This window comes from Desmodus rotundus, chromosome 7 (genome assembly GCF_022682495.2).
Source record: "Desmodus rotundus isolate HL8 chromosome 7, HLdesRot8A.1, whole genome shotgun sequence".
In the NCBI taxonomy this organism is placed as follows: Eukaryota; Metazoa; Chordata; class Mammalia; order Chiroptera; family Phyllostomidae; genus Desmodus; species Desmodus rotundus.
Window position 1 is genome coordinate 81792287 of NC_071393.1, and position 24392 is coordinate 81816678.

General features: G+C 34.8%; 1 protein-coding gene and 2 pseudogenes across 1 annotated transcript in view; 2 read left to right on the forward strand and 1 right to left on the reverse strand.

Annotated features, from left to right (window-relative positions):
* Positions 1-24392, reverse strand: part of FAM227B (family with sequence similarity 227 member B) — a 220170-nt gene that overhangs the window by 172749 nt on the left and 23029 nt on the right. The window contains exons 6-11 of the mRNA XM_053928968.2: positions 21635-21670; positions 21062-21166; positions 16060-16158; positions 9594-9695; positions 6656-6782; positions 3243-3380 (exon numbers count right to left, since the gene is read on the reverse strand). Of these exons, the coding sequence (XP_053784943.1) occupies positions 3243-3380; positions 6656-6782; positions 9594-9695; positions 16060-16158; positions 21062-21166; positions 21635-21670 (607 nt within the window). The remainder of the gene's footprint in view (positions 1-3242; positions 3381-6655; positions 6783-9593; positions 9696-16059; positions 16159-21061; positions 21167-21634; positions 21671-24392) is intronic.
* Positions 10442-11550, forward strand: LOC139441067 (ribosomal protein S6 kinase alpha-6 pseudogene; annotated as a pseudogene).
* On the forward strand, positions 11553-12468 carry LOC139441068 (ribosomal protein S6 kinase alpha-6 pseudogene; annotated as a pseudogene).

The following is a 24392-nucleotide window of genomic DNA, read 5'->3' on the forward strand; positions in this document are numbered from 1 at the left end:
ATGCAAATGTCCACCAGCAGGTGACTGAGTAAACAAATTGTGATATGTTCTTACTATTGCCTATAGACTACTACTCAACAATGCAGGGGAATAAGCCATTATTAATGTATGCAACAACATGAGTGAATCTCAAAATAATTATGTAGAGTGCAGTGAAAAATGCCAGGCAAAATATATTACATACTCTATGGTTCCATTTACATAAAATTCTACAAAATGCAAATAACCTATAGTGACAAAAATCACATGAGTGATTGATTTCCTGGGGACTGAGTAGGAAGGAGAAATTACAAAAAAGCATGTAGAACTTTTGAAAATAGTGGATATGTTCCCTATCTTGAAAGTTGTGATAGTTTTACAGGTTCATACATATGACAACTTATCAAATTTTATATTTTAAATATATGTGGTTTATTGTACATGAGTTAGACCTTAGAAAAGCTGAAATAAACCATGCAGTTATTTGAAGAAATGTAATACTATATAGGCTATTACTAATGTAGACCTTCTAATATCTACACAACTGCACAAAGGACCAAGAGGAAGTTCATGTACTTTGCTGCTGTAAGTTCTTACATTTTTAGTGAAGTTGGACAATATTAACTTTAAATAGTATTTTGATAATCTAAGGATGCATTTTGTAATCATTAAGGCAACCTTAAAACTTACAAACAGGTACAGGCAACTAAAGAATAGAGGACTAAAGTGGAATACTAAAAATTTTAATTAACAAAAAAAAAGACAAGAAAGGGGAAATGGAAGAACAGAAATCAGGTGAGAAAAAGCTGGGAAAAAAAGGGATATGGTGAAAAAAAGCTATAGTAATATTAAATGTAAATGAAATAGCACTCCAATTAAAAGGAAGAAATTGTCTGACTAAATAAAAAGTGTATTTACAAGAAATACACTTTAGACATGAAAACACAGATAGGTTGTAAGTAAAATAATGGGAAAATATACACCATGCAAACTACAAGTACGAGAAAGCTGAAGTGGCTATATTATATCAAACAAGACAGAACCCCAAACAAGGATAACCATAGATGTGAAGGAACATTTCATAATGATTAAAGGGAAACATATAAATAATGAGCATGTGCCCAATAATTTAAAAATGATAAAGCAAAAATCAACATAATTAAGAGGAGAAATATATAATTTCACAATTAGAGTTGGAGATTTTAATATCCCCTCTCTAGTAATCAATAGAACTACTAACTAAAATATCAGTAAGGAGATAGAACCAGAATTAGTGATCTTTTTTCTATTAAGAGCTAGAGAGTCAATGTTTTAGGCTTTGTGGGTCACATGTGGTCTCTATGGTTTTCCTTCCTTCCTTCCTTCCTTCCTTCCTCCCTCCCTCCCTCCCTCCCTACCTCCCTCCTTCCCTTCCCAACCCTTAAAAATGTAAAAATCATTCTCAGGGCATATAAAAACAGCCTACAGGCCTGATTTGTTCCATAGAATATACTTTGCTGACCCTTGATACAGAAGATCTCAATAATATTATCAAGCACCTTGATCTAATTAAGATTTATAAAACAACTGCAGAATGTACATTCTTCCCAAGAGCACATGAAATGTTCACCCAGAGAGACCATGCACTGTGGCATAAAGCAAGTCTCAATACATTGCAAAAGATCGTATAGAATATATTTTCAGACTGTAATATTTTTAAATTAGAAATCAGTAACTATAAGATATCTAGAAAAGCCCCAAATATTTGGAAATTAAACAATACTTCTCTAAATAACTAACCCATGGGTCAAAATAGAATTTATGCTGGAAATTAGAACACATTTTGAATAGAATGATAATGAAAATACAACATATTTAAATTTGTAGAATGTAGTTAAAACAGTGCTTAGAGAAATTCATAGGTTTAAATGCTATATGAAAAATGAAAAGAGAATGATAAAATAAATAGGGTAAAATTTAAACAGTTGGTGGATGAGGGATATATGGGAGTTCTTTATGCTATTATTATCACTTTCTATAAGTTAAAATGTTAACAAAATAAAGAGCTCTCTCCAAACCCTCACTTTCATGTTCAGCCAAGATGCGTTCACATGTGAGGGTGGGTAGTAAACACAGATATGCAACAGGGGTCAAGATACAAAGTACGTCTCCATTCAAAATTCTAGCAAAACCCATGGCAACAGCAAACAGAAATCTCATGTGAATACTAAAAGAAATCAGAATCTCTCTGGGGATAAGGGTGCAGAAAATCACAGCACAAATCCAAAGAGCACTAATTAATTAATTTTAGAAAGAAATTAATGGAAGAAGCTTTCAGAAGAGTAGATTGAGCAGGTTAGTCCATCCATCCTCTGGCCTAAGTCAAGGAGGAGGTTGGAAAGGTATTTCCCTTGACATTAGTGGTTTCCACTTTCCTGCACATTGAAATCATCTGGGTAGCTTTAAGAAGTCCTGAGCCAGAGGTTCTGATTTAATGAGTCAGGAGTCCTGAGCACCAGAATTATGTTTTGTATTAGAAATATGGTATAAACAAGAGAGAAATAAACTCACTGTAAGTGCTTATTAATCTAGAGTAAGTGAGAAGTTTGGTGCAGGAATTTGGCATGTAGTTCCAGGAACAGAAGAGAATAAAAAAATATATCCAAGTGAATTGATATTTCAAGTAGCCTGTAAGTGGACTGTTAATAAATGGGCAATTGGAAAAAACAAAATACTGGAATACAACTACTTTCCTTATAACAAAATAAATTCTAAGTAGATCAAAATGTTAAATAAAACATGGAAATAAAAAGTACTAGAAAAAGAAAGTAGATATTTTCATAATATTAGGTAAGTCCTGACAAACATCCCATGAAATTAAAACTTTAAAGGAAACAATTTAAATTTACTGAAAAAAAATTAAAGTTATCTATTGGCAAAAGACATTATTAACCAGTTTGCAATATTGTTAAACTAAGAATATGTGTAGTGTAACTGAAAATTTCCTAAAAATCAGTATCATAATAAAATGGGCAACATGAGAATAGGACTTAAGCACATATAACTTTTATAATGAAAAAACTAAACTGTAAAGCAATATTCAAACTACTATGAAATCAATGTACAAAACAAATGTTATTTGAAGATCCTCCCCAAAGGATAAATCATTCATATGATTCAATTAAATCATTCAATTTAAATTCATATAATGAAAATTCTGACAAATGACCCAGCACACTTGATTTTGGCTGTTTCATTCGTTAATTCATGATAAATTTACTTACAGTTTGATATGCGTTCTTGACTTCTTGCTATCCTCTCCTTTATAGAGATTAAAGGTGCTCTTTTGGTTCCATGTATGGTAGTTGTGGGCAGTTCTTTCAGTTTCCAGTGGGTCCAAAATCCTTTTTGTGGTTTCAAACCTGTTAATTAAAAAAAGAACAGTTAGCCAAAAAATTCGGATTTTGAAAATATCTTTTTAATTTGTGAAAGCATTTTTATGAGTATTATATATTTTATTCTCACAACAGTCCTGTGAGAATTGTCAGTCTCAGGTTGCTAATGAGGGAGCATATGTACAGAAATGTTAATGTTTTTAAAATTTACTGTTGTGCAGTTACAGTAGGCCTGCCTTTTTCCCCATTACTCACTCCTATCCCACCCCCCTACTCCCACAGTCAATCCCCCCCATTGTCTATGCCTACGAGTTCTCTATTTGTGTTCCTTTGCTTACCCCTTCCCCTTCTTTCTCCACCATTATTCCCCTTTCCCTTCCCCTCTGGTCACTGTCAGTTTGTTCTTTATTTCCAAGTCTCTGGTTCTATGTTGCTCATTTGTTTGTTTTGCTGATTAGGTTCCACTTATAGGTGAGATCGTATGGTATTTGTCTTTCACTGCCTGGCTTATTTCACTTAGCACAATGCTCTCCAGTTACATCCATGCTGTTGCAAAAGGTAGGAGTTCTTTCTTTCTTTCTGCTGCATAGTATTCCATCGTGTAAATGTACCACAGTTTTTTTACCCATTCATTTACTGATGGGCACTTAGGCTGTTTCCAGCACTTGGCTATTGTAAATAACGCTGCTCTGAACATTGGGGTACATAGGTTCTTTTGAATTGGTGATTCAGGATTCTTAGGGTACAGTCCCAGTAGTGGGATTGCTGGTTCTAAGGCAGTTCCATCTTTAGTTTCTTCAGGAAATTCCATACAGTTTTCCACAGTGGCTGTACCAGCCTGCATTCCCACCAACAGCATACTAGGGTTCCCTTGTCTCCACATCTTCTCCAGCACTCGTTGTTTGTTGATTTGTTAATGATGGCCCTTGTGACCAGTGTGAGGTGATATCTCATTGTGGTTTTAATTTGCATCTCTTTAAAGGCTAGTGATGTTGAATATTTTTTCATGTGTCTATGAGCCCTCTGCATGTCCTCATTGGAGAAGTTTCTGTTCAGATCTTTTACCCATTTTTAAATTAAGGGTTTTTTTTGTCTTCCTGGTGTGGAGTCATGTGAGTTCTTTATATATTCTGGAGATCAAACAATGTCCAAGGTATCAATGGCAAATTATGTTTTCACGTAAGGTTGGTTCCCTTTCCATTTTGTTGATGTTTTCTTTAGCTGTAGAGAAGCTTTTTAGTTTGATGTAGTCCCATTTGTTTATTCTTTCCTTTATATCCCTTGCCCTAGGGGATGTATCAGTGAAAATATTGCTGCATGGGATATCTGAAATTTTTCTGCCTATGTTTTCCTCTATGGCTTTTATGGTGTCATGACTTATATTTAACTCTTTTAACCATCTTGAGTTTATTTTGGTGTATGGTGTAAGTTGGTGGTCTAGTTTCATTTTTTTTGCATCTACTTCTCCAGACCTCCCAACACCATTTATGGAAGAGGATATTTTTACTCCATTTTATGTTCCTTCCCCCTTTGTCAAATATTAAATGACCATAGAGACTTGGGTTTATTTCTGGCTTCTCTATTCTGTTCTATTGGTCTAGGTGTCTATTCTTATGCCAGTACAAAAAATCCAAGGAGGAAGTCTCCCAAACTCTTTTTATGAAGCCAGAATCATCCTAATCCTAAAACCAGATAAAGACACAAGAAAGAAAGAAAACTATAAGCCAATATCATTGATGAACATAAATGCTAAAATCCTCAACAAAATATTGGCAAACCGGATCCAGCAATACATTAAAAAGCTCATACACCATGACCAAGTGGGACTTATCCTGGGGATGCAAGGATGGTACAATATTCGCAAATCAATAAATGTAATATACCACATAAATAATAAGGAATACAAAAACCACATGATCATATCAATAGATGTAAAAAAAGCATTTGATAAATTACAGCACCAATTTATGATAAAAACACTCAGCCAAGTGGGAATAGAGGGAGCATACTTTAATATAATAAAGGCCATATATGAGAAAACTATAGTCGACATCATACTCAATGTGCAAAAACTAAAGCTTTCCCCCTAAGATCAGGCACAAGACAAGGGTGTCCACTTTCACCACTTCTGTTCAAAATAATATTGGAAGTTCTAGCCACAGCAATCAGACAAGAAAAAGAAATAAAAGGCATCCAAATTGAAAAGGAGGAAGTAGAGCTGTCACTGTTTGCAGATGACATGACAGTGTACATAGAAAACCCTATAGTCTCCACCAAAAAATATAATAATATTAAAAAATATAGATTTCTTTGTGTACTACATATGGTTGTTCTGAAGGTTATTGAGATATGTTAAAGTGCTCAGAAAATGGGAACTATGAGCATATATTATGACTATACATCAATATATTCATAAATATATTGAATAGACAAAAACAGTTTTAAAAGTCAATCAAGATTTGAACCAAAAGATTTACAAGAAACACTACTTAAAAACAGTCAATAGCCCTGACCAGTGTGGCTCAGTTGGTTGGGCATCACCCCACAAAGCAAAAGGTCACTGGTTCAATTCCTATCAGGGTACATGCCTGGGTTGTGGGTTTCTGTCTCACATCAATGCTTTTCTCCTACTCTTTCCTCCTTCTTTCCCTCTCTCTAAAAAAATAAATAAATAAATAAAATCTTTAAAAAAAGAAAGAAAATTGTCAATAGCTTCTGGTAGTCCATAATAGTATAAAAGTCTTAGGAAAAAATGTTAGAAAGGCCATTCCTGGAATTTGTAGCTACACCTTAGTTTTAAGCCCAAGTACATATATCTCCAGCTAAATACTCTAGAATAGAATTTTACTTCCCTTTAGCCTTTCAGTCCTACCACTTATACCTACAAGCACATCAAGATTTAAAAAAAACAAGTTTCTTTGATTAATGATTGCATGTTTTATGAGAAACTCAATTAGCTCTAGAATTTACCCAATAGTATTAGTTATAAATTTATTTCCAAAAGCAGCCTAAAATATTTATCTTCCAAATATAAAGTGTATATGGCATGACTTAACTCTGTCACAATTTAGTTTTCTGTAATAATTTCACTGTCTATAAAATTATTGGACTTTTAAAGTTAATAACTGATTAATTTTGGTATTATGAAATTTTCAAAAGAAAATTGTTATTATTTAAAAACACAGGCATCAATTTGGTATGTTTTGTAAGGCAAAGAACTACCATTTTTTTTGACTGGAGAAAGCAAAATCCAAAAGTTTTAGGTACCAAAATAATGATCAATACTTAAATGACCGTCATACCTGACAACCAAAGAGAAATGTTATTCCCTAGATCTTCTTTAAATACATCATTAAAGAGATCACTGGATTCTGGAAATGCTTCCTGGAATGTTGCATAGATAGCTTGTGCCAAACAATCAGGATACACCTACCAAAAATAGTTATATTAGAATAATTTCATATTTCATATAACATAACTACCAAAGAAATTATTATTAAGTTTGTAAAATATACATGTCCCTTTTTTGTAATAGCTTGCTTTGGCCTTTAGTATCTCTTTGTACATCTAACTGAGGAATATGAAGAGAGATAAGAGTAAAGTTAGTTATTTTGACTATTCGATAGCATTTGGGGAAAATTTTTTAAATTTGGATAAAGGATGAAGTTAACAATTAAGATAAAGTTTGATGAATATATATTCATTTCATGTAACCTTGCTATTGTTATCCTCTTTTATAAAGTGATATATACAGATCATTGTAATAAAAAGTATATATAAATAAAATTGACATATATCTTTGTATACATTTAATGTGTATGATATATTGACTTAACACATTTATATATTACAAAATGGTTATCACCATAGCTGTAGCTAATACCTCTGTTATGGCACACAATTATCAGAGAATAAAAAGCATATTTTTAAATAATTAAAGCCTGTTTAGGTGACTTAACATATTATAATCACCATTGTATTATTTACATATTAAAACCATGATCAGACATCAAGAGATGTATGGTTCTACCAGTATTCTATTAGTAAAATCCGTAAATTATTACATTTCTCTCAGAGTGCTTAAATATAGAAAGAAACAATATTTTTACATTAAAGGTTTAAAAAATTACTATTCTGGTACTCTGCATTCTGGTAAGCATTTACAATCACACATTTAGCCCTTAATAATGTAAAATTTTAGAATAAAAAATGTCCCTTACAGGTCACTGTCCTAATTTCTGGAAACTGTAAGTATTAATTTATATAGCAAAAGGGCTTTGCAGATATCATTAATTAAGGATCTTGAGATGGGGAGATTATCTTGAATTATCCAATGGGCCTTCAATGTAATTACAAGTGTCCTTTCAAGAAGGAGGCTGAAGAAAATTTTATTATACAGTAGAAGAGGAGAAGGCAATGGAATGACAGAAGTAGAGACTGGAGTAATGTGACCAGAAGCCAATAATGTTGGCTAGAAAAGCTAGAAAAGGCTTATCCATTGGGGTCTCTTAAAAAACTAGTCCTGTTGATACCTTGATTTTAGCTCTGTAAGACTGTTTTGGACTTCTGGTCTAACTGTAAGACAATTTCTGTTGTTTTAAGCCACTAAGTTTGTGACAATTTGTTATAGCAGCAATAGGAAACTAATACAGTCACTGAATCCAGTAGTGGTCATGTTTGCTGGTAAGTGCTGGTATTCTTTGAAGAACTTGATAATTATTTTGGGAGGAGATGGGACAATGCTTTAATATATTGGTATAGTTAATTTTATTGAATGAACTTTGAATATTTTACTACCAGCAACAATCATATATTTTATTTGTGGTTCAATAAAACCATACTAATGATTAAAATTAAAATGTTGAACAAGGTGAAAAAGGGAAACATCCTAAGTTTTCTGTGAGCACCTTGCCTTCAGGAGATTAAGGGAAAAAGAGATCAAGTGTCAGATTGCTTTGGGAAATTTCTAAAGGAATATTGGTGTATGACATCAGAAGAGAGGGAAGTAAAAGCCACACTACATATATTTAGATTCAGTTAATTTGTACTAAGTAATGAGACCTGAAAATAATTGTCAAATTTGAAATGTTCATAACTTTATCTTCCTTAGGTAAGATAAATTGGATGAAACAATAGTAACAAAACCCCCATCTATTTGAATGAATTAAAAATAATGGAAATTGATCAATGAGAGATGAGGTTCCACTTCCACTTAAATAGCTCTGAAGGGGATAAACTTGTAGGGATGTGGCCTAGTTCTCAAGAAAAGAAAGATGAACACCTCTAGACAATTTAAATACCCCAAATCCTAACCATTTGCTAACTTTTGTCTGCAAATAAGAAAGAAATCAATATTAGCAGAGAAAATTCTAGTCTATCTTTGAGAGCACCATTGTTCTACAAAAGAATAATTTTTGAATCACAGATCTGATGATCCTCTTTATCTGACAGACAACCAGCTGTGAAAGTGAGAGACTGAATGTCCAAACGAGAGCCCCCAGGTAATCAGTGGCAGATTCTGACAGAAAGCCAAGGCTCCTTCAGCCCTGTCACACAGTGTGTATATGCTTCTGAATAAGGCAGGTAAAGATAGAACATAAATATTTGGCAATTTAGGTTTGTTTACAAAGGTCATTTAACTATTTTTATTTTAGGTTTCTTTTACCCATGGAAAAATCATTTACTGATTCCAAAATACTTCTGTATTTCTTATTTACAGATTTTGACACAACGAAGTGTGTGAATGTGGCTTTTGCTTTGAAATACTCAGTGTTTAAATTTTAAAATATCCAATAAGATTCCTACCATCTTCATTTAATATTACTCAAGAACAAAAAATTATTTTAATCAACCCTACTCACTAGCTAATATACTGGGAAAGTAAAACAACCATTTGATTCACAAATTTGTCCATTGTTCTTTACCGTAGCAGGTACTTAGTCCTTAGGTACAACATAAAGTTTCAAGTCCTCTTAGATAAAAAGAAGCATTGTACAGAAATATAACTTGATAAATAACTTTGCATATAAATATAAAAAACCCAAGAACATACATGGAATAAGTCAACAGTTTTCAAATTATCTATATGCAAACAAAATATCTATATTACACTACGGAGATTCTATAAGACTTTTAATCAAGGAAATAAGACATTCTGGAGTGAGGGGCATAAATGAAATAACTATTTTCTATTTCATTAGCTCTAAAATAATTAGCATAATAGTTCATTTCTATGTTTACCTGAAAGAATGCATCCTTTCGACTTAGAGGTATGCTCATGAAAAGTCTCACGTAACTTTCTGAGATTCTATCAAACAAGAAATCTTGATTTTCTTTGTCAGGCTTAAAAAATAAAAGATGCATGGAATTAAAATCATTACATTACAATTTAAAATTGGAGTTTGTTTGCATAATGTTAGTAATTTTATCTATTCTTAAAGAGCAGATAGGCTGCTATAGTGGAATGAGCATGGGTTTTGGCACCACGCAGACCAGAATTTGAAAGCAGGCTGTTATTTCATTAGCTGCCTTACCTTGGGTAAGTCTTACTTTCCTTAGCTGCCAATTGTCGATAATATATACATATCATAAAGTGGTATCTTAAAATTAAATAAGAACAAGGGTCATATTTTATGTGAGGTACGTGTATTTCAAGACTTCAGCAGTGTCTGGCACACAGATGCTTGATGGATTAATGAAGGTTCTTCCATAGTAGTTGGCATGCAGGAGGAATCAATGACTTAGCTACCTTTTATTGTTCTATAACCATTCCAATTCGTGCACTACCAGTAAGTCAGCATGAAATTAAAGTAATTACTGGGATGAAACACTCGTAGCCAGAACTAGTAAAATTGTGACATGATAGCTAAACTGAAAACAAAGTAAATATGTTGCATAAAGGAAGAAATCTACAGATAATAATGGCAATATTATAGTAAAATCCTAATGTAGCACCAGGACTCTTGCTTTATTAAGAAATTAAGAGAACAACTAGAGTCCAAATCTGTGAATTAAGCAATAAAGATGAGTTAAAGAGTCCATATTTATTTATGATGTCAATTGCAGAAGCACCCCAGCATTAACGTGTTATGGTAATAAACACCAAAACATTTAAGGTTATTGGTAGTCTTCTATAAAATTAGAAAATCAAATGACCTAGGATTTATAAATGCATAGGCTCTTAGCCTAAAATGGAACTCAGGTATCACCTACATTAAGTCCCTCTGTTTTAGTGATTGCACTGGTACTCAGAAAGATTAAGAGAATTATTTAAAGTTATACAGTTAGGTAATCAAGAGCCAGACTAGAAACTAGATCTCCTAATTTTCAATGTGGCTCTCATACTTATGTAATAAATTTATGGAAGGAGATTATAGCAAACATAATAATGATAATATTAATAACAATTCATGATCACTTACGTAACAAGCAGTGGTTCTAAGATACAGAGTTGTGGGAGAATTAAATGAGTTGTGGGGGAATATATGTATATATAAGGAGTTGTTAAAGAAATTCCTATTACTCATCACTTTAAGGAAGGATATGAGAAAGCAGACCCTGCACAGTTTGAGTTGCTTAAGGTTTTCGGTCAGGGGTCCTTTGGAAAGGTTTTTCTTGTTAGAAAGAAGACCAGCCCTGATGCCGGGCAGCTGTATGCAATCACGGTGTTAAAAAAAAAAAGCTTCTTTAAAAGTTCGAGACAGAATTTGGACAAAGAGGGAGAGGGATATACTGGTGGAAATAAATCATCCATTTATTGTCAAACTGCATTATGCTTTCAGACTGAAGGAAGCTGTATTTAATACTGGATTTTCTCAAGGGAAGAGATGTCTTCACAAGGTTATTCAAAAAGATTCTGTCTACAGAGGGAGACATGAAATTCTACCTTGCAGAACCAGGCCTTGCTTTGGATCATCTGCACTGATTAGGAACTGTGTGTAGAGATGTGAAGCCAGAAAACATTCTGCTTGATGAAATAGGACATATGAAATTAACAGATTTTGGACACAGCAAGGAATCAGTAGATCAAGAAAAGAAGGCCTACATATTCTGTGCTACAGTGGAGTGTATGGCTCCTGAAGTAGTAAATAGAAGAAGTCATTTCCAGAGTGCTGATTGGTGGCCATATGGTGTACTTATGTTTGAAACGCTTCCTGGTACACTGCCATTTCAACGTAAAGATAGGAACGAGACCATGAATATGAAGTATATGAATTGAAAGAAGGTATAGGTGTTGGCTCCTACTCAGTTTGCAAGCAATGCATATATGCAGTTACCAACTTGGATTTTGCAGTGAAAATCACTGATAAAAATGAGATTCCTTGGAAGAAATTGAAGTTTGGAAGTGCTATGGACAACACTCGAACATTATGAGTTTAAAGGATGTTTATGATGACAGTAGTTATCTTGTGGATTGGATGAAAGGAGGAGAGCTACTTGACCGTATTCTCAAATGTGTTTTTCAGGACAGGAAGCTAGTGATGTACTGTTTGTAATAACAAAGACAGGTGATTATCTTCATTGTCAAGGAGTTGTTCATTGTGATCTTAAACCTAGTAATATTTTATACATGGATGAATCAGCCAATGTGGACTCCATTAGGATCGGTAATTTTGAGTTTGCCAAACAACTTTGAGGAGAAAATGGACTTCTCTTAATTCCACACTCCACTGAAAACTTTGTAGCACCTGAGGTTCTTAAAGCAACAGGGCTACAATGCTGTTTGTGATATTTTAGAGTCCTTTTTTACACAATGTTGGCTGACTGCAATCAATTTGCTAGTGGCCCCAATGCTACTCCTGAAGAGGTACTGCTGCATATAGGCAATGGAAAGTTCTCGTTGAGTGGCAGAAACTGGAACAATATTTCAGACAGAATGAAGGATTTGCTTTCCCATATACTACATATGGACCCACATCAGCAGTACACTACAGAATAAGTATTAAAACTCTCATGGATAATCCACAGAGACCAGTTGCCCAATGATCCACCAAATAGAAATGATACTTCATGTGTCATTATGGGAGCGGTGGTTGCCACACAATCGGCCTTGACTTACAAGACCTTCCAACCAGTCCTAGAGCCAGTTGCTGCCTCAAGCTTAGCTCAGCGATAGAGCCTGACAAAGTGGGCCTAAACTGGCTTGTAAGATTTCCCGTGTTCCTCAGCCAAAATGGGTGAAGAGAAAATGAAATGTGTGGCTTTTGCCTAATCTTATATCAGAGGCTGTGTTTTCTGTTACATTTCTTGAATATTCTGTTTAAGCCTGCTTATTTAGGGGGAGTGAGATTAAAAAATAAGCATACACAGGGAGGCTGAGAAGATGGCGGGGAGAAAGGTGGGAGCAGAGTCCACTTCTCCCTGGGAACAGGTGAAACACCTAGCTGATCCTCTGAGAAACAGAGTGAACAGCCAACGGTATTCCAGCATATATGAAGATTGCAGACCAAAAATTGTAGAGGACACTGAAAAATCACATGGTAAGAAGAGTGCTTCAGGACAGTAAGTCCCTGGGAACAGCGTGGGGACCAAGGCAGCTGAAGCCCCAGGCCCAGCACCCGCCTGGTCTGCGGCAAGATTCTTGGGAGAGAGCCAGGCTGGGATGTATGAGAGGTCATGTGCTTGTTTGGACAGGGGGATAGGAGAAATTTCTATGAATAGGAGAAATTTCTTGAATAGGAGAAATTTCTCAAAAAGAAAAAGAGAAAGAAGAGGTATTCAGCGGCCTTTTGGAGAATTTTCCGCAGCAGCTCCTGGCCTCCTGCACCCCCACCCCTCAGCCCCCAGACCAGTGCACACTAGATCAGCAGCTGGATGCTGCAGCCGCCCACAGCCCACACCCGAAGCCCCGGGTTGGTGCGCACCCCCAGCAGTGGCCTGGCTGCCACAGGTGCCCACACCTGAAGCACTGGAGATGGAGCACCTCCCACTGAGCCCCTGCGCACAGAGCCCTGCCAGGTTGACTGGCTCTCTAGGAGGAAGGCAGAACGCCCAGTGGAAGGGAGCTGCAGGGCTAGGGGAGAAGGCAGTCCCCAGAAAGACTTGACTCAGTAGGGGGCTGAACTACCCTGAAGGGTTGCTGAGAGTCCCTAGCATCTAGGATAGCAAAGAGCAAGAAGGTGGTGTGTGAGTTGCCCCTAATTGGTGCACCTTAAGGACAGCACAACTGGTGGTCTAAAGGCCTAGGTGGGGGACAGAAGGGCACTGAGGAACAGGGCTGGAGGCTGGACAACAGGGAAGAGTGCGGCTCAGGAAGGGAGAAAAGGGAAACCAATCCCTCCCCAGCCTGACACAGAAAGGAAGACCAACAGAACTGGCCTGACCAGTTTGAAGTCGGCAGAGGGCTTTTTTTTTTTTAATTCCTTCTTCCTTTCTTTCCTTCTTTCTTTATTTATTCCTTCCTTTCCTTTTTTATTCCTTTTCTTTCCTTTTTAAAATTTTATTTATTTTATTTTTTTTAATTCCTTCTACCTTTCCTTCTATCTTTTTTATTCCTTCTTCCTTCCTTCTTATTTTATTTTTTTAAAATCCTTTTTCCTTTCTTTCCTTCTATCTTTTTTTATTCCTTCTTCCTTCCTTTCCTTTTTTATTCCTTCTTCCTTCCCTTTTTTTTTCTTCTTTTCCCACAGGTGAGACAATAAAACCTGGAGCTGTGAAAAGACCAGAGTTAGACCCAAACAGGGGTCATCCTAACAACAGAGACAGTGAGACAAATTTCCCTTTGCTACACCAGAGAACTTGCAATGCGGGAGTGGTGAACACCAGTACACCTGCTCGAAGAGGAAACCCACCAACAAGAGAACCACCAACAGATAACAATGGAAGAAGGTGAAGGAAGGGAGTGGAAGCCACACTAACCTCAATCCAGGACTGATCTGGAAATACAATTAAACAGTGGAGAAATTACTCAGAACAAACAACTGAACAAGAGCAAGAGAGAAGCCTCAAAACCTTGTACACACAGAAGAATCAGCTTCAACACAACCAGTTCACACCTGCACAACAGAATACAAGATGTGGTGGACGGAGTGACCCTCAGTTAACCATCAGGAGGGAAGGAGCAACCAAAGAGAGACCCAACAACAATCAAAACCTAGAATTCTTTATAAAAGAATAAATAAATAAATAAATAAATAAATAAATAAAGACAAAAAAAACATACACAGGTCCACAGTATTCATCATATGTTGTTTTGCAGTCATGTCCAAGATTTATTTATTTAAGTGTATAACTGGTGTCCACAGGTCGTAACAACTTCTCTGCACACTAACTTCTAAAGTTGCCTTTAAATGAAGTTACTTTAATAATTTTTGAAAAACAGACAAATGAAGAACTGTTCTGGTTATATCATGGAAAATTTGCTTCAATTTGATCTGGATTCCCCTAGAATACTAGCAGTGTACTGAATCATATATTGCTCCTTAAAACTCATGATTCATGAGTTTAAAGGAGCAGGTCAAAATCATGAATGATACTGAAAATTTTATCAAATTATAATATTTTAAAATTATTACACTTTACTTTCAGAAAGTAAGTAGTTGCTAGAGAATAGTTTAAAGATAAATTTAAAAAATCTAATTCCTTGTTAGTCTAAGAATAATCTTATAAAAATAGTGGGATGTTAACATTTTTGCATCAAGTCTGTATTTTGTTCAGAATAATAAAATACTATTATGGTCTGACAAAACATTTTGTAGGAACTTTGCTAGATCGTTTCTTCAAAACCTTGTTATATATAATCCTAACAGGTTTAGTGGGAAAGTAAGGTTTCCCTCTGTTATCATGGCAACACATAAATACGGGACCCAGATCTAGAAAAAGAAATTTAAAGTAACAAAACTCTCCTGATTTCACAAATTTCCCTAAGTAATTACTTTTGTGGAATTAATACGTCATTTTCTATGCCTCATTCAGCTCCTACCAATATCAGAAATACTCTTACCTGGAATTACATTAAAGCACTGACTGAATAGTTTGTATATAAAACTGGTAACACCCCTTTCTTCATGGTATGAAATTTCTGTGAGGATTCATAAGCAGTTTTCTGTGGGTAATTTGGGCTGGGGAAAGGTGGAGAGTTGAGTGCATTTGCAGGCTTTCTTGATGGGGTGGCATACCTTCTCAGTGCTTAGATTCTGACCCCTGGGATGCAGATCCAGAGGCTACACAGCAGCCATTTACATTCACCACTTTTTCTAGGCTCACGTATTTTCTAACGTGAGATTTCTGTGCTGCTTATTTCAATCCTCTTATTGTTTCCCATATACCCACATCTTTCTCTTTTAATTCTAATCAGAGTCCTAACCTTCATGAATTAAGCGAGGACCCTCTCTCCATCTGATCTGTAGACTCTTTTCCAAATGAAAACCTTCAATGTCACTGACTTGCAGTGGGTTTTGTGCTTAGTGTTTATCAGCACATTATAGTGTTGAATAAAGCTACAACTTTATCATTCACTGCAATGTTTGATTTCACTAATTTTTTTCTGATTAAATGAAGATCCTGGTTCTTTCAAATCCATATTAAAGTCTTAATTCTCTGAAAGGACTCTAGATTTCAAATAGGATTTCTAACATGTATGGAATACTAAAAAACCAAGTTCTGTGAAAGGATCTAGAAAAACATGTCTTGTACCAGTGCTATCTCTACTGAAAAATAAATTAGCTGCAAATCAACATAAAAAAGAAGTTTAAAAAAATCATTATACCTTAAATTTATGGAGAAACCACCACCAAAAGCAATCATGCAAAAGAGCAATAGAGGCTTCTGAGAGAAAATGAGCCCTCCACATTTTAAGAACTTTTTCCTATGGAAAAAAAAAAGACAAATAGGGATCAAATTAAAATACATTATAAAACAAGTGGATGTAAATAGGCTTTGTAAAGAGCATGTGTTCAGTGGTTATAGAATAGTGCTGTTCAGTATAAATTTAATGTGGATACACATGTGTAATGTTAAATTTTCTAGTAGCCACATAAAAAAAGTAAAAGGTGAAATTAATTTTAATGATATGTATTTAAGCAAATATATTTAAATTATCATATAATTATAAAATTATTACTTAATAATTTACATTCTTTTTTGGTACTAGGCCTTTGAAATACATTGTATAATTCACACTTAACAGCACATCTCAGTTTGAACACTAAAGTTTCATCATAAATATGAGATCAGTATTTAGACTTAACAAAATACATGGCTTTCATTTTGTTTTAATCATAATCAAAAGTTTTTTGATAAATGAATCAAGTATTAGTTTTTGAATTTATATAAAATTAATTAAAATAAAATTTAAAAAATTCAGCTCCATCATACTAGCCACATTTCATACGCTCAATAGTCACACTTGTTTAGGACCTATGGAAACCATGACAGCGTAGGCTAGACCAAGAATAGCAAAACTCCAACTATGCTACAATTTCCCCTTTCCCCTGAAGGCAGATATCAACAATCATGGAATTCTATCCCAGTGAACCCCATTATAACCCTAGACCTTATCTAAACATAGTGTTCTCTTTGAGCAATTGATCAAAATTGGCACATAAGGTTAAATCTATTTACCATGACTACTACAGACCATAAGTCTTGGTTTAAACAGGCACATTCAATAGATCTTATTTAGCTAAAAGTTTTTAAATGCAAGATTCAGTACAGTTCAAGATTTTTAAAAATGAAATACATAGGTATAAATTTTTGTTCCTCAAGTACAAGTCTACAAAAAAACCCACCTCACGCAAACTTTTATAGCAAGCAGATTATTTATCATGCATTCTGTGGGGCACTTCTCTTTCACAGGCCAGTTACCTTGGTAACAGCATCAACTTAAATTTGGTACTTCTTAATTACAAAGGACACATATAAAGTATATTTTTAAAAAGTAAAAATTGAAATACAGGAGGAAAGCTGAATACTTTTGCTTAAATTATTTGCAAATTTCAAGCAAAGATGCTTTTTAGCATAAAGTGACTGCATGACTGCTTCTATTCTTAGTCTTGGTTATGTTTAGTATCATTAACTTCCTTTTTTCGGGAAATTCAAAATTCTTTCAAATATATCAGTAGTTAGTAAAAAAAACCAAAAAATGGAAATTGGAAAAAAACCCCAAACCCAGCTTAAAAATTTAAATGCTCTGTCCTTCCCACACCTCCTTCCACCTTTGCGATAATTATTGGATTCAAGTAAATGTAGATATACCTTAAAACCTATAGATTATCTGACTTGGAAATTTTTCTCTTAATATTGACTCTAAGTTGAACAAAATTACTTCTAATGTTTTCATGAATCTCTGTGTATGTAAGCATGCTTGTGGCTCAGCTTTCTCCTTATATCTGTAATATAGGCCCCTTTTCACTTAATTCAATTTAATACAATCTCTACTAAGCATCATCTCCACCCAATATTGTGTTCTGCATGGTACAGGGGATAATATACACTTTCATTCAAGAAATTTAATCTATGACTGTATGTGCAGGAATGTGTTTAGATGGGGTTAGGAAATTCAGGCATTTCAATGGATTTCCACACCTTCAAGCATATAACAGTAGCCTTTAACCTTCTCTTTCTGAGTTTTAGATCCATAAATTCAATCCTTTTAAGTTATTCTAGGCACTTTTTTGTTTTCTGTTATATTAAATTTATTGCAGTGACATTGGTTAATAAGATTATACAGGTTTCAAGTGTTGATTTCTATATTGCTTTGTTTTCCCACCACCAATAGTCAAATTATCTTCCGTCACCATATATTTGGTTCCCTTTACCCTTTCTCACCCCCCTCCACCCCCTTCTCTCCAGTAACTACAATACTGTTGCCTCTGTCTATGTGTTTTAGTTTTATATCCCACGTATGAGTGAAATCATATGGTTCCTAGCTTTTTCTGACTTATTTCACTTAGCATAATATTCTCAAGGTCCATCAGTGTTATTGCAAATGGAAGTATTTCATCTTTTCTCATGGCTAAGCAGTATTCCGCAGTATATATGTTCCACATCTTCTTTACCCAATCATCTATGGCAGGACACTTCAGTTGTCTCCATGTCTTGGACACCGTGAATTATGCTGCAATGAACATAGGGGTGCATATATCTTTGTGAATAAAAGTTTTTCAAGTAGATAACCAGAAGAGGGATTGCTGGGTCATATGGCAACTCTCATTGTTTGAGGAACTGCCATACCATTTTCTATAGTGGCTGTACCCGTTTACATATCGAATAGCAGTGAATGAGAGTTCCTTTTTCTCCACAACCTCTCCAACACTTGTTATCACTTGTCCTGTTGTTAATAGCTATTCTGACAGGTGTGAGATGGTATCTTATTGTAGTTTTGATTTGCAATTTTCTAATAGCTTGTGAAGTTGATCATCTTTTCATATGTCTGTTGGCCATTTATGTCTTCTTGGGAGAAGTATTCATTCAGGTCCTCTGCTTATTTTTTAATTGGATTGTTTGTTTGGTGTTGAGTTGTATGAGTTCTTTATATATATTTTGGCTATTAACCCCTGTTGGAGCTGTTTGCAAATATCATCTCCCATTTGGTCAGTTGCTTTTTGTTTTATTGGCAGTTTCTTTTGCTCTGCGAAGCTTTTTAGTTTGATATAGTTCCATTCACTTATTTTTGCCTTTATTTTTCTTGCCTTTGGGGTCAAACTTATAAAATCTTCTCTAAGACCAAGGTCCATGAGTTTAGTAGCTATGCTTTTTTTCTACATAATTTATTGTTTCAGATCTTATATTTATCTTTAGTCCATTTTCAATTAATTTTTGTACATGTGGACAAACTATAGTCTAGTTTCATTCTTTTGCATGTGGCTTTCCAATTTTCCCAGCACCACTTACTTAAGAGGCTTTCTTTTCCCCATTGTGTGTTTTTGGATCCTTTGTCAAAAAATTATTTGCCCATATACATGTGGTTTTATTTCTGGGCTCTCAATTCCATTCCATTGGTCTATGTGAATGTTTTTCGGCCAATGCCATGCTGTTTTGATTATTGTTGTTCTGCAGTGTAAACATTTCTATGAACTAAACTTTCCTCTGTTATTTTCCTATGCTTATTCTCACTCTAATGTCATCATCTATTTATTTTTAATGCCATTGCATTGTACATACTCTAGTAAGTCATTTTAAATTTATTTTTGAAATCAGGTAGGGGTATTAATAAAGAAAATATGTGTATCTATACCCTGATATGCCTTTGATATACAAATTCATAATATCTGAACCCAGCTGCTCATCATATGCCCTTCACCCCCAACCCCAATGCTCATATCTACCTTCTACTTCCACTCCTCACTTTCCTATTTCTTTCAATTATGCCAGCATCTTCCATGTCAACCATACTAAAAATTCCTCATAGCTATAACTTCTATGCCATGTTTATGTGATTGCCTTGTGGTATGTGGTAGGTGTATATGCATCTATGTTTAAAATGCAGTCCCTCTTAGAACATAAAATATTAGGGTTAGAAAGAATATTATAGATGATCTGGAACAATATTCATATAATTATTTTAACAACAATTATATTAATTTCTTTTAATAACAATAATTTTTTTTCCTGAGTTAATTTGGAAAATATAGTTAGGGAAAGGAATAAATATGCCCAGGCATAACTCTAATTAACAACTATATTTTTTCTTTAAAGAAAAAAATGGGATCCTGTGATTGGATTAAGAGGACACACTAAGCCTTCTTTCTCATCAAAATCCCATAAAATGTAAAAGGGAATTGGAAAACATTGCTATTAGCATGGGAAATAAGAGAGCGTGTCATTCCTGAATCATTCTAGGGGGAGTTACAAATTGAGGTGTGCTGTGGTTGTCTAATTCAGGGGCAAACAGGAGATCCAAATTAGTCAATAACATTCTACTTCTTGGAACAATGGATATTTAAGATGGAACACTGAAGGGATATATTTTCCTTCATCTTGAAGGGATTGTAAAAAGGGCAGGAAATAATGGCTGGAACAGATCCATAATGGTTGATAATGCTCCTTCTGGAGAACTATAGAGGACTATAGTAGAGGAGAGAACAACACGGTTTCAGTGTTGAGAAATAAAGAGCCACCCCAAGCCTGGGGGTAAAGGATGGGGAAGAGGGCCTACTAGAGAACAAGCCCATCTGAGACAACTGTCTGAAAAAAATCTGCCCAGGGGGTAAAAGGAACAATGTTTAAGCCTCCAGGAAATAGAAACCTTATTATGTAACTATCTAAAATTTAAGTGGGTGGGAAATCAATGCAACCCTCAACCTACTAGATCAATGGCCGACAATCTAGTTATCTTCCTATGCCTGCAGTATTTCATCAATTCGTTACCCTGTAGGGGAACTCAAAAATTCCCTAGACACTTGCAGGCTAAGGCTAAAAAGGTAGGGTTGTGGGGAAGAACTCTCAGAGTTATTTTAGAGTCAAAATGAGCAGGCTAAAATACCCTAAGTTGATAAGAGCAGAAAGAGGGGGGAGAAAATACCTCCTACAATTGCATGTCAAGCCAATGCACACAAGCAACCTCAGACTCCTGAGGAAGAAACACAGAGTCTAACACATTCACTTCCAGTGATCAGGGTGTAAAACATCACTGCTCATTCCTGCCAGACTTAACACCCAAAGGATTAAATCTTGCTTAAACACCTACTTTGTCATATATTTACATAAAGGTCTGATTCATTAAATCATATCCTTGAATTGTATCATACAATAAATAAAAATTTACATACATCAAAGTTTTGGACTTTTAAAATAAAAAGAAAAATTCGTCCAGCATCCAATTTTCTGGGCAGTGGAGTAAGCGCATTTCTTTTGAATCCTGAGAAGTTGCAACCCTAGAAAGAGGAGATTTCACATAACAGTAATTACTTCACTCTTTGCAGTTTAATAATTTCATATGACTAAAGACAGACAAATACTCAGCTATTATTAGGCAATTATTTTACTTCTTTTTATGAAAATAAAGTATTTATCCCCCCCTAAGCAAAATCTTTGTATTATAAAAGATTTCAGAAGCATCTCTGAAATTAAGATCCTTGGCATATCCATGTGACAAATCCAAAAGCAAAACAAAATTATATTTCAGAACTAATTTGATACAGCTCAAATAATCAAGAATTTTAGCTAGGTTACACATAAGAAAAAAGACTGAGCAGAAAAAGAAAGCTTCTATACCTGTTCCCAACTCTCTCTCCTAGAGTCACTATGTCTATTTATAGTTACATCTATGTTATTATAAACATTCTTTTACTTACACATAGTACTTTGATAGGGTACTTTCATAAAACAGAAATTTTAAATACCTCTATATTCTTCTTTATCTCCAAGTCATCTGAAAGCTGGAAAACATTTAAAATAATCTTTAAAATTCTAAATTAAAGAATATTTAGGAAGCAAGCATGTACAATGGACTGAAGATAATTTATTCAATAAATGGTGTTGGGAAAATTGGACAGATATGTGAAGAAAAATGAAACTAGACCACCTTCTTACACCACACACAAAAATAAATTCAAAATGGACCAAAGACTTAAATGTTAGACCTGAAACCATAAAAAAAAAAAACTAGAAGAAAGCATAGGCAGCAAATCTTGGACATTGCTCGTAGAAATTTTTTTATCAGATATATCTCCCCAGGCAAGGGAAACAAAAGATAAAATAAACAAATGGGACTTCATCAAACTAAAAAGTTTTTGCATAGCAAAGGAAAAAATCAACAAAATAAAAAGACAACACACAGAATGGGAGAACATATTCACTGATACATCTGATAAGGGGTTAATATCCAAAATTTATAAAGTACTTACAAAACTCAACACCAAAAAAGCAAAAAACCCAATAAAAACATGGGCAAAAGACCTGAATATACACTTCTCCAAAGAGGACATACAGATGGCCAAAGTCATATGAAAAGATGCTCAACATCACTAATCATCAGAGAAATGCAAATAAAAAACACAATGAGATACCATCTCACACCTGTCAGAATTGCTACCATCAGTACATCAACAAACAACAAGTGCTGGGAAAGATGTGGAGGAAGAGGAACCCTTTTGCACTGTTGGGAATGCAGACTGGTGCAGACACTGTGGAAATCAGTATGTAGATACTTCAAAAAATTAAAAATAGATTTGCCTCTTGACCTATCAATCCCACTTCTGGGAATATATCCAAAGGAACCCAAAACACTAACTCAAAAGAACATAAGCACCCCTATGTTCATTGCAGCATTTTTTACAATTGCTAAGATATGGAAGCAGCCCAAGTGTCCATTAATAGATGAGTGGATAAAACAACTATGGGACATTTACACAATGGAATACTATTTGGCTGTAGAAAACAAGAAAATTTTATCCTTTGCGACAATATGGATGGACCTGGAGGACATTGTGCTAAGTGAAATAAGCCAGTCAGAGAAAGACAAATACCATATGATTTCAGTCATATGTGGAATCTAACAAACAAACTGCACTAACAAGGAAAACAGAGACAGACTCATAGATGGAGAACAGATGACAGCTAGTGCAGAGTTTGGGGGAGGGGAGGTTAAGGGTGGAGGGACTGAGCAAAAAGGAAAAAGGACTCATGGACATGGACAACAATGTGGTGATGGCTGGGGGCACAGAAGTATAAGAGGACTAAATGGTAATGGGAAAATACATAATAAAGATTACATATTAAATAAATAAATAAACTAATATAAAAAATTCTTAAATTCTTAATAAATAACTTCTGTGTGTGCATGTGTGTATCTCCTATTGAAGCCTAGAATGCTGCTATTGTTCTCTTTTTTGATTTTCATAAAACAAAATTTATTAAAAAATTGCCTTTTATTCTGTGACTTGCTTGCCCCTTTTTGAGGTTAAAATTTTGTTCATTTTTTAAAAATATACTTTGTTGATTATGCTATTACAGTTGTCCCATTTTTTCTCTCCTTTATTCCCCTCTGCTTTGTACCCTTCCTCCCACCATCATTCCCCCCCCTTAGTTCATCATGTTCATGAGTCATACATATTATGTTCTTTGGCTTCTCCATTTCCTACACTATTCTTAACCTCCCCCTCTCTATTTTGTACCTACCACTTATACTTCTTATGCCCTGTACATTTTCCCCCATTCTCCCCATTCCCCCTCCCCATTGATAAGCCCCCATGTGATCTCCATTTCTGTGAATCTGTTTCTCTTCTAGTTGTTTGCTTAGTTCATTTTTGTTTGTTTTTGGTTTTTTTAGGTTCAGTTGTTGATAGGTGTGAGTTTGTTGTCATTTTACTGTTGATAGTTTTGATCATCTTCTTTTTCTTAGATTAACATTTCATATAGTAAGGGCTTGGTGATGATGAACTCCTTGAACTTGACCTTATCTGGGAAGCACTTTATCTGCCCTTCAATTCTAAATGATAGCTTTGCTGGATACAGTAATCTTGGATGTGGATCCATGCCTTTCATGACTTGGAATACTTCTTTCCATCCCCTTCTTGCCTGTAAGGTTTATTTCGAGAAATTAGCTGATGGCCTTATGGGAACTCCTTTGTAGGTAACTGTCTCTTTTTCTCTTGTTGCTTTTAAGATTCCCTCCTTCTCTTTAATCCTGGGTAATATAATTAAGATGCACCTAGGGGTGTTGCTTCCTTGGGTCCAACTTTTTGGGGACTCTCTGAACTTCCTGGAAGTTTATTTCCTTTGCCAGTTTAGGAAATTTCTCCTTCATTATGTTTTCAAGTAAGTTTTCAATTTCTTGCTCTTCCTCTTCTCCTTCTAACACCCTATGATTCAGATGTTGCAATGTTTAAAGTTGTCCTGTAGGTTCCTAAGCCTCTCCTCATTTTACTGAATTGTTGTTTCTTCATTCGGTTGTGGTTGAATGTTTATTTATTCCTTTTGCTCCAAATAGTTGATTTGAGTCCAGTTTTCCTTCCCATCACTGTTGGGATGTTGTACCTTTTCCTTTATTTCACTTTTCATAGCCTTCACTTTTTCCTTTATTTTGTGACCATATTCAACCATTTCTGTGAGCATCCTGATTACCAGTGTTTTGAACTTTGCATCTGAAAGGTTGGCTAT